Below are 9,670 nucleotides of genomic sequence, written 5' to 3'. Positions count from 1 at the left end.
GCCTCATCCAGACACACACGCACACACACACACACACACACTTACATTTCCCTGCCGCTTCCTCTTTCTAACCACAGGAGGTCTAAAATCCCATCACCCCTCTATGTCAGCGTCGCTGTTGCTACCCCCCCCCCCCCACACACACACACACTCACACACACACACACACACACACTCACACACTCACACACACTCACACACACACTCCAATTAGCATACTGCTCCCTTTCCCTTGCCGCCTCAGTCCTCCTGTATCAGACAAACTGCTCTGGGAATCATGGTGGGATGTGGATACATCTTATGACTTTCTCGCTATTAGGTTTGCTTTTCCACCCTCACGCACACACACACGCTCACACACACACACACACACACACACTCACACACACACACACACATTCCCACACTCTCTCTCTCTCTACCTTAATGTCTTTGATTCTGCTCCTCGAATCGGTCCGAGTGTCTGACTGTACAACTCTATTAGAGGTGCGAGTGAGAAAGTTTACATGGAAAGAGAGATATTTATATACATATATAATATACATACATATATATATATATATATAATAATTATAATCATATAATATAATCATATATATATATATATATATGAATGAGATACAGTGTAATCTGAGTATATGGCTAACTGTCTGAACTGGTGAACTTTTGGGCCTGTTTTTTTTTTTCTTTAGTTTATCTTGTACTTCGTTGACCCTTGACCCTTGACCCTTGACCCCCGCATGCCAACAGTACACACGGCCCTCAGTGACCACAAGCACACAGATAATGAACATCCACGCTGGAGTTGTCAGCCGGGGCTCGGGGGGCTCGGGGGGGCGTGTTCGAGCTCCTCTAATTGCCTAAACTCCGGTCGGCGCCCGCAGCGCTCCGTCTAAGCAGCTGACTTGAATAAAACTCATCTTCTGTCTGAAGACATAATGAGGCTACGCCGAACGCAGTGAACCACCCGCAACGGATCCACAGTGAGAGTCACAAGTGATACTCTTCAGTGGGCTTTTCACTGCGAAGCAGCTGCGGGAAAGACCGAGCGTGTTTTTAACAAGATGCACGTGCACGTTAACACAGAAACTGCTGGCTGCAACTTTTGGTGAGCAGCGTTCTGTCCTGCTGACACGCTGCTGGCTGGGTTGTTTTTTTTTAGAGCAGCTGGTTTAATAATATATATATATATATATTAGTCAGCCGGTTACATTGAGACAGGTGAGGTGAGGTAAGGTAAAGAACCTATATCATTTATTTTTTTGGAAATCCGATTCTCGTCTGGTAAATATTCATATAAATATGAAATATTCATAATGCGCACCTGATCTGAATCCCATTTAACTCCCATTGTCACTTTTACCAGGCTGCGTAAACGTTGCCTCGCGACCAGACTAGGAGCAGGACACCGGGAGAACGGGCAGAACATGAGAGGGAGAACTGGGCCCATGACCTTGAGGAACCATCTGACACCTCAAGGAACCACCTGACACCTCGAGGAACGATCTGAGACCTTGAGGAACCACCTGACACCTCGAGGAACGATCTGAGACCTTGAGGAACCACCTGACACCTCGAGGAACGATCTGAGACCTTGAGGAACCACCTGACACCTCGAGGAACGATCTGAGACCTTGAGGAACCACCTGACACCTCAAGGAACGATCTGAGACCTTGAGGAACCACCTGACACCTCGAGGAACCATCTGACACCTTGAGGAACCATCTGACACCTCAAGGATTGATCTGAGACCTTGAGGAACCATCTGACACCTTGAGGAACCATCTGATACCCCAAGGAACGATCTGAGACCTTGAGGAACCATCTGACACCTTGAGGAACCATCTGACACCTCAAGGAACGATCTGACACCTCGAGGAACCATCTGACACCTCGAGGAACCATCTGACACCTCAAGGAACGATCTGACACCTCGAGGAACCATCTGACACCTTGAGGAACCATCTGACACCTTGATCTGATTCCTTGAGGAACCATCTGACACCTTGAGGAACCATCTGACACCCCAAGGAACGATCTGAGACCTTGAGGAACCATCTGACACCTCAAGGAACGATCTGACACCTCGAGGAACCATCTGACACCTCGAGGAACCATCTGACACCTCAAGGAACGATCTGACACCTCGAGGAACCATCTGACACCTCGAGGAACCATCTGACACCTCGAGGAACCATCTGACACCTCAAGGAACGATCTGACACCTCGAGGAACCATCTGACACCTTGAGGAACCATCTGACACCTTGATCTGATTCCTTGAGGAACCATCTGACACCTCGGGGAACCATCTGACACCTCGAGGAACAATCTGACACCTCGGGGAACCATCTGACACCTCGAGGAACCATCTGACACCTCGAGGAACCATCTGACACCTCGAGGAACCATCTGACATGGACTTACTTAACTCCATCCAGCAAGGACAGGAAAGAAGGAAACACATGCCTCGAACAACCTGAACGTCAACTGTGGGCCGCTGAGCACTGTCGCCCTCTGGTGGTCATTTGGAAGATATACGGCAGTGAGTCCCAAAGTTTGGAATTTCTTTTTTTTTTAAGCGACCACAAATACAAATATGACGGACATCTTGCAGCCCGTGTGCAGACAACAGTTTAGCAGTTAGGAACAAAACAACCACCAGCTTCCAAGAATCAACCGGAAAGAGTACACAACATACACAAAACATCTAAGAATTAATAATAACCCTTAAATAAACATTACAACAGGTATAAAGCACACAATAAAAAAGAAGGCGCAGTAAAAAATACACAATAAAGAAAATAAATAAATAAAACAAGTCACTGCTGTCTCTCCGGGGATGATGGTCACAAACAGCAGAAGGCAGAGAGGACGACGTCGTGCACGGTGCACGACGTGCACGTGGAGGAAGCAAGTCACCGCCTTTCAGCTCTCAGCTCACTGAGTACGCCAGCTGCGCATGCGTCAAATCAGTAGCGCGTCTACGAAGGAGAGCCGTATGCCGCATGCAAATATAAACCATTACCCATAATGACCTCATCCTTCATTCTATTGCATTGTTTTGCTTTGTATGTGTTGACTCTTCCAAGAGTGGCTATTTTTGTGGAAAAAGAGTTATGAAATACAATCTGTCCAGTAGATGGCGGCAGATGTGTTGTTAAAATGCATCAGCTCAAGTCAACCCTGCAGCAGGAGAGACAATAAAAGAGGGATGTGTTGTTTTCTCCCTTTTTTTTTGGGGGACTTTTTTTTTATTTTTCTTCCTCCGTATCTAAGTTTCTGATTGGTCGTCACTTTTGGAGTGTTTTTTTTCCCCCCCCTCACTGAACCTATAAAAACCCTCCGATGAGCTTCATTCTTTTTGAGAACAACACGGCCGGCTCCATTGATGGACTTACCACTCAACTCTGATTCACCGGATTAACTCGTACAGCTGGAATATCAGTCACCCGGTTAAAGAGCGGTGGTCCATTTGGTGAAGCGCTCTCTTTTTAGGCCTTTTAGGCCTCTATTATTTGTTCACGCGCCATGGCAAACTCGTGTCTTCAACTGAGCGGCTTCCTCGTCAGCTGCGTCGGCTGGCTGGGCATCGTGATCGCCATCTCCACCAACGACTGGGTGATCATGTGCAAATACGGCTTGAACACGTGCAAGAAGATGGACGAGCTGGAAGCCAAGGGACCCTGGGCGGAGTGCGTCATCTCCACGGGACTCTACCACTGCTACTCCCTATCGCAGATCCTGGAGCTGCCAGGTACGTGTCTGAACCCCTCGTCCCACCTGGCATGCAAGTTCATTTGTTACAGGACGCTGTTTCCATCTGTTTTCCAGCGGTAATATCCTGTATTGTGTTTCGTTACTAGCCTACATCCAGACGACCCGCGCCCTGATGATCACGGGCTCCATCCTCGGCCTCCCCGCGGTGGCCATGATCCTCATGTCCATGCCCTGCATCAGCTGTGGCAACGAGGCCCAGAGCTCCAAGAACAAACGCACCGTCTTGGGGGGCGTGCTCGTGCTGGTAGTCGGTGAGAGAACCCAACTTGAACCCGTTCATTAATTCATTAATTAATTAGTGGAACACAAACTGAACGTCGTGTGCACACATCGAGATCCCTTTCCGAGCTTCCTGACCCGTGACCTCTTCTAATGCATGCAAGCTGCTCTGAGCGGAGGATGTTGAATATGACCGTCTTCCTATATATATATATATATATATAATGTGTGTGTGCCTGTTCCATTGAACTCCTTCCCACCAGATCCCATATAACATTCCTCTCCTCCGCCTACTCTCATCCACACCTTCCCCCTTTTTGTGCCGGGCTACATGGAAACTCACTCCCTGATATGTTCAGTTTTTTCCAAAGCACCGCGTCCCTAAACTTATATTTTGAACACCTGTGTCCGCCGTTTGACTTTTTCCACCGCCCACGTTTTTTGTTTTTTTTTCACAGCGAAAACTGCCAGTGAAATTCCAACTTTAATTCTTTATTTTTTTGGCCAACTGGCGTCCTCTGAAGCATCAGATGGGAAACTTTCACTCTGCATATTATTTTTTGGTGGATTTGGTTATTGGCCTTTTTTTCTAACGCAGCGTATTCACATCACACTCGCCAGTTAACTGTGAGTGAGTGAACGCTGGCACAAACCCAAGGGACACCAAATGTGTCCATGTCAGCCGTTTGGGGATTTCAGGACCGGGATCAGGCCTCTCGAAGCTTCTATAACACCATTAAGTTTAGCTGCGAAATTATATTATTGCACGTATTCTTTCTTCCACTGTTATCTGGTCTCTTTGGTATGTATGGCGATGAGCAGCACCATTTTGCATCCCCATTTGTTGTGTTGTTTTTCTTTCGGAGATAGCACTGTATGGTCAAGCTGCACTGTGTGTACGTACAATATTCAAGTTTCTTTACAGGTTGCTTTCATTTGCACCATTTTTGCATTTCCTGTGTAATGACGTAATGCGTCTTTTTGTGTGGTGCTCAGTTTTTGTGTGTATTTAATTATTTATGTGTGTATTTATTCATTTATTCGCACCATTTTGCATTCCAAGTTTATTATAGTTTTTTTCCTGCTTTTATCGCTTTAATTCACACTATTTTGCATCCCTATTTGTTGTGTTGTTTTTCCTTCGGAGATAGCACTGTATGGTCAAGCTGCACTGTGTGTGTGTGGGGGTGTACATACAATATTCAGCGGGATCATTTTGTATCCCCTTTTAGTTACACTTTATTCAAGTTTTTTTACATATTGCTTTCCTTTGCACCATTTTTGCATTTCCTGTGTTATCATGTAATGCATGTTTTTAAAGCTATGTGTCGTGGTGCACAGTTTTTGTGTGCATTTATTAATTTATGTGCACCATTTTGCATCCCAGGTTTACTTTTGAGTTGTTTTTTTCCTGCTTTAATTAACACCATTTTGCATCCCCAGTTGCATTATGTAATCTAACGTAACACTGTGTGGTAATACAATCAGTTAATTCCCAATTTAATTGCACTTTGAATAAGTCTCGGGGGTTGTTGTTGTTGTTTACTTCAAAGTAGCCATTATGCATCCCAATTGACCTCTTCTCTGGGTCCCCCCTCAGCACTGTGCGGTCTGGTGTCCACGGTGTGGTTCCCCATCGGCGCTCACCACGAGCGCGGCCTCATGTCGTTCGGCTTCTCCCTCTACACCGGATGGGTGGGCAGCATCTTCTCCCTCCTGGGCGGGTGCATTCTCACCTGCTGCTCCTCGGACTCCGCCTCCTCGCCCCGCCCCTACCAGGACAACAACCGCTTCTACTACTCCAAGCAGGGGGGCGGGAACCCGCCGGACGCCGCGTCCTCCAATCACGCCAAGAGCGCCCACGTCTAAGCGCCGAGACATCCCCCCCCCCCCCCCTCCTCGAAGCAGATGTGTAGGGAACGGAAAACTTGTATATATAGACACACACACACACACACACACACACACACACACACACTAGCAGGGGGACACATAAACACGTGTTCAAGTCCTCGAACAAGCACACAAAACACACACACAGAGAGACTTTGACAGATCCAAACACACACACACACACACACACACACACACACACACACAGAGACGGTTTTTGTTTTATTATTTTATTTTTGGCCGCCGATGGATCGTCTCGTGTCCCAGAGCTCGTCTTCTCGGCGTGGACCCCCGATCACCTGAGGCCTCGTGGGCCGACCTTCTATATAACTTCTATTTTTCTATTTAGACGCAACCTACAGATGAAAAGTGTCTTTGTCGATAAATCAAGGTTTTTTGTTGTTGTTTGTTTCTTTAATACGATGATCTGTTGTTTTGATTAGAGCAGGGTATGACAGTATTATATATATTTTTTGAATTGCGTTCATTAACATTGTTTACGTACTTTTGTTTTGTTGCCTCTCTGGTGCGTTTTGCCTCCTGGACTTGATTAAAAAAGCGCAGGATGATGGGGAACATCCACTTCACAGGGGAACTTTAACCAGCAGCGTGACAGTCTGGATTCAAGAGAGTGTGTGTGTGTGTGTGTGTGTGTGTGTGTGTGTGTGTGTGTGTGTGTGTGTGTGTGTGTGCGTGCACTGACGTTGCACAACTATTACGAGAACAACACCTTCAACTTCTCACTCCTTTTAATAGTAACATTTCCTCTTCTAAACCCATTTTATGTGACTAACTTTAAGCAGCTTATCCTGTAGCTGTGGAATTATACATTTCCATTGAACATCTAAGTTCTTCATATACAACAGTTCTGTAGCTAAAAGATTATGTTTCTCCGAGCGTGCAGAAAAGAAGAAAAAACAACCCAAAGTATTATTTAGATGAGCTTCTCTTACAAGAATGCGATGACTTGAACGTTCGATATCTCAAAAATTTGGAAATGTCCGACCACGCGGAAGCAAAATCAGCTGGTTATTTATTGTTTCACTGTTGTTTGATTTTCTGTAATAAAGACAAAAACAATGAAAAGTTGCCATCGCCTCGAGTCGATAAGATCGTTCTCATCCTTTTGATTTGATAATCGACAGAAAGTGGAAGTGTGTTTCTTGTACACTTACTATTGTGAATCTGTGTGTGTGTGTGGGGGGGGGGGGGGGGAGGGGGGGATTGTCTCCATGTGTGTGTGTGTGAATATGAGAATGAGAAAAACACAGATTGTTTTTTAACGCATCGTGTCTGTAATCTCAAACGGGGACCTTGAGTCAGGTCAGCACGGAGCAGCCCGTCTCCAAAAGACACTTAAAGACACACACTGTTCCGGCACCTCCTCTGCCGACCACACACACACACACACACACACACACACACACACACACACACGCAACAAAGAAGTATACTTGTGTCCAGTGTGTGCTCCTCTGTCCCTCTCAGGGTCACAGAGCCATATAATAAGTATTACACGATACTTTGGAAACAATAGGTGCTATCTCATTGTCCTTATCTTCAAACACACACGCAGTCATGCACGCGCTTGTGTCCGAGTTATAACACATCATTCTGTCATGTGTACTTCCTGTGTGTGCAGGTGTGTGTGTGTGTGTGTGTGTGTGATTCCAGGCCAAAGCCTTGCAGCTCACAGGAGGCCAGTGGGAGAGTCACGGGCAACCAAACTGTATATATACACGTGCATATATACCCACCGTGCATCAACCCCGTTCCCAGAATACCATTCAGCAACACCCAGAAGCACCTGTGACCCCCCCCCCCCCCTCCCCCGCCCTACACACACACACACACACACCCTTTCCTGCATGTGTTTCTGCACAGGAGGTGAGAACAGAAATCTCATCACTAACGTTGGAGCGAGACACTGAGTTACAGTCGGATCAAAACACACTTTATTGCCCAACTCCCTCAGTGTGACCGTGCTGCACATAAGTCAAAAGGAACGTTGTACAATTTACTGTAGAATTGGCCGATAATTATAATTTGAGTTCATAACTTGAGCCCCTGAGTGGACACCATCCCGGCCTTCATTCAGTAGCCTCGGTGGCTACTAGCCGGGCTAGTTAGCAACAACATCTCTCCTCGCTAGAGAGCATTGACTGTAGAAGAGGACGCAGTTACCGGGACGTCAGCATTTGGTTTTTTGCGGACTGACATCTTGAAGCCTTGAGGTCGGTATTTGGGCCGTCGCCATTCTTGTTTGTATTTTTGACACAAGAGGGCGGAGCTAAGTACAACTGAACACCAAACAAGCCATTTTTAGGCAACCAAAAAGGTGGAAACACACCAGGAAAGGGGCCGCAGTTAAAGCGACCTGTCACTCACAAAGTAGCAACGCCCTAAAAGCACAGCGCGTCTGTTTTAATCGAAACGGGACCACGATTTAATAAACGAACATCACGCTGTGTCGAGGACGACTCAATATTAGCGATTGAGAACGTAAACTCCTGTTTACGATGTTTACTGAGGGAATAAATCAAGTGAGAAGAAGGGTCTGTTTTATCATGAACATCTATAAGATCGGACCGGGGGAGTCGCCCCCTGCTGGCCATTAGAAAGAATGCAAGTTTGCTAGGCACTTCCGCATTGGATTCACTTTTCGGGAGGTTTTGGACTCTGTCTGTGACATTTATATTGAAAATTCCATTGAAATGTTTATTTTAATAACTAGTGTAAGTAACATCAACCCTTACAGCCAGGCAGAGAAGCACAGTGTGTATGATTATATCCATATCCTTGTCAAATGTGCAGGACACTTTTCCCCCCCGACAAAAAAAAACGAGCCAGCCTCTTTTTTTAGTATTTGCAATAAATAGCGTTCATTGTTGCATGGAAGCAATATCAACAACAACAAAAACAGTGCACCCAGGAGCAAAAATACCCACACATATGGAAGAAACCATGAAAAAAAATCATACATAAAAAAACTACATTGTACAGCTTTGTGCCAAAAAATATACAGAAGAGAGAAAATGAATATCTATTTGTTTGCGAGCCAATTTTTAACGAGTCAGACACACACCGACTGGACACAGAGCACAGGAACAACCTCTCCCAGACTAAATAAACAAGTAGCTGACTGGCAATATTTGAGTACGCTTATATAGTTCACCCTTTATAGAATTGTATTAAAATAGTTTCTGCACGTTTTCTGTAGCACCCCTACTTGACGTCTAAAGCAACCGGTCAGAAATCCTTCAAAAAGGAGAGGATTAGTGTTTATAAATGAGCGCTCGTCATTCTAGAGACGACGGTTGTTAAAAATATATTTGAGCGGTTTCTCCCGGGGCCTCCTTTGAGATTAAACCCCCCCCCCCCCAAAAAAAACACACAGAAATCGAAGGCCGATAGCTCCGCCCCTCGCTCTCTTTGTGCACGCCTACCCGAGGAGGACCCGGGGGTTTGAGAGACGGCTGTAGAAAAATACTTCAATCTGCCGGACAAACTGCTGTAGTCAATGACGTCTAGACTAATACTTTCAATGAAATACTTACTTTTTTTTTTTTAAATGTATCATTGCACTGTTGACTAAAGTCTCCTTGGGATAAACTGACATTACTAGCTCATTAGCATGTTGTTAAGTGTTCACCTGTGGAAACTGAACAGTCTCCTGTGTGAGAAAGGTAAACACACACTGTAGACTTTGGCTGAGAGAAGGGAGGTACAGGAAGTGGCTGAGGGAGTAGGAGAGAGGAGAGAGGAGAGAGGAGAGAGG

At 45.8% G+C, this 9,670-nt stretch overlaps 1 protein-coding gene across 1 annotated transcript; it reads left to right on the top strand.

Annotated features, from left to right (window-relative positions):
- Positions 1-3,377: 3,377 nt before the first annotated feature.
- On the top strand, positions 3,378-5,892 carry cldn11a (claudin 11a). The gene is made up of 3 exons (XM_034562719.1): positions 3,378-3,757; positions 3,867-4,031; positions 5,600-5,892. Exons 1-3 carry the CDS (start codon positions 3,532-3,534, stop codon positions 5,866-5,868), a joined length of 660 nt encoding a protein of 219 aa, XP_034418610.1. The 5' UTR covers positions 3,378-3,531; the 3' UTR covers positions 5,869-5,892.
- Positions 5,893-9,670: the final 3,778 nt, after the last annotated feature.

This window comes from Cyclopterus lumpus, chromosome 22 (genome assembly GCF_009769545.1).
Source record: "Cyclopterus lumpus isolate fCycLum1 chromosome 22, fCycLum1.pri, whole genome shotgun sequence".
NCBI lineage: Eukaryota > Metazoa > Chordata > Actinopteri > Perciformes > Cyclopteridae > Cyclopterus > Cyclopterus lumpus.
This window is presented reverse-complemented; position numbering and strand designations above follow the sequence as displayed.

Coding starts and splice junctions, on each gene's coding strand:
- cldn11a (XM_034562719.1), top strand. CDS start 3,532: ATGGCAAACTCGTGTCTTCAACTGAGCGGCTTCCTCGTCAGCTGCGTC. Junction 3,758..3,866: donor GCAGATCCTGGAGCTGCCAG/GTACGTGTCTGA, acceptor TTTCGTTACTAG/CCTACATCCAGACGACCCGC. Junction 4,032..5,599: donor CGTGCTCGTGCTGGTAGTCG/GTGAGAGAACCC, acceptor GTCCCCCCTCAG/CACTGTGCGGTCTGGTGTCC.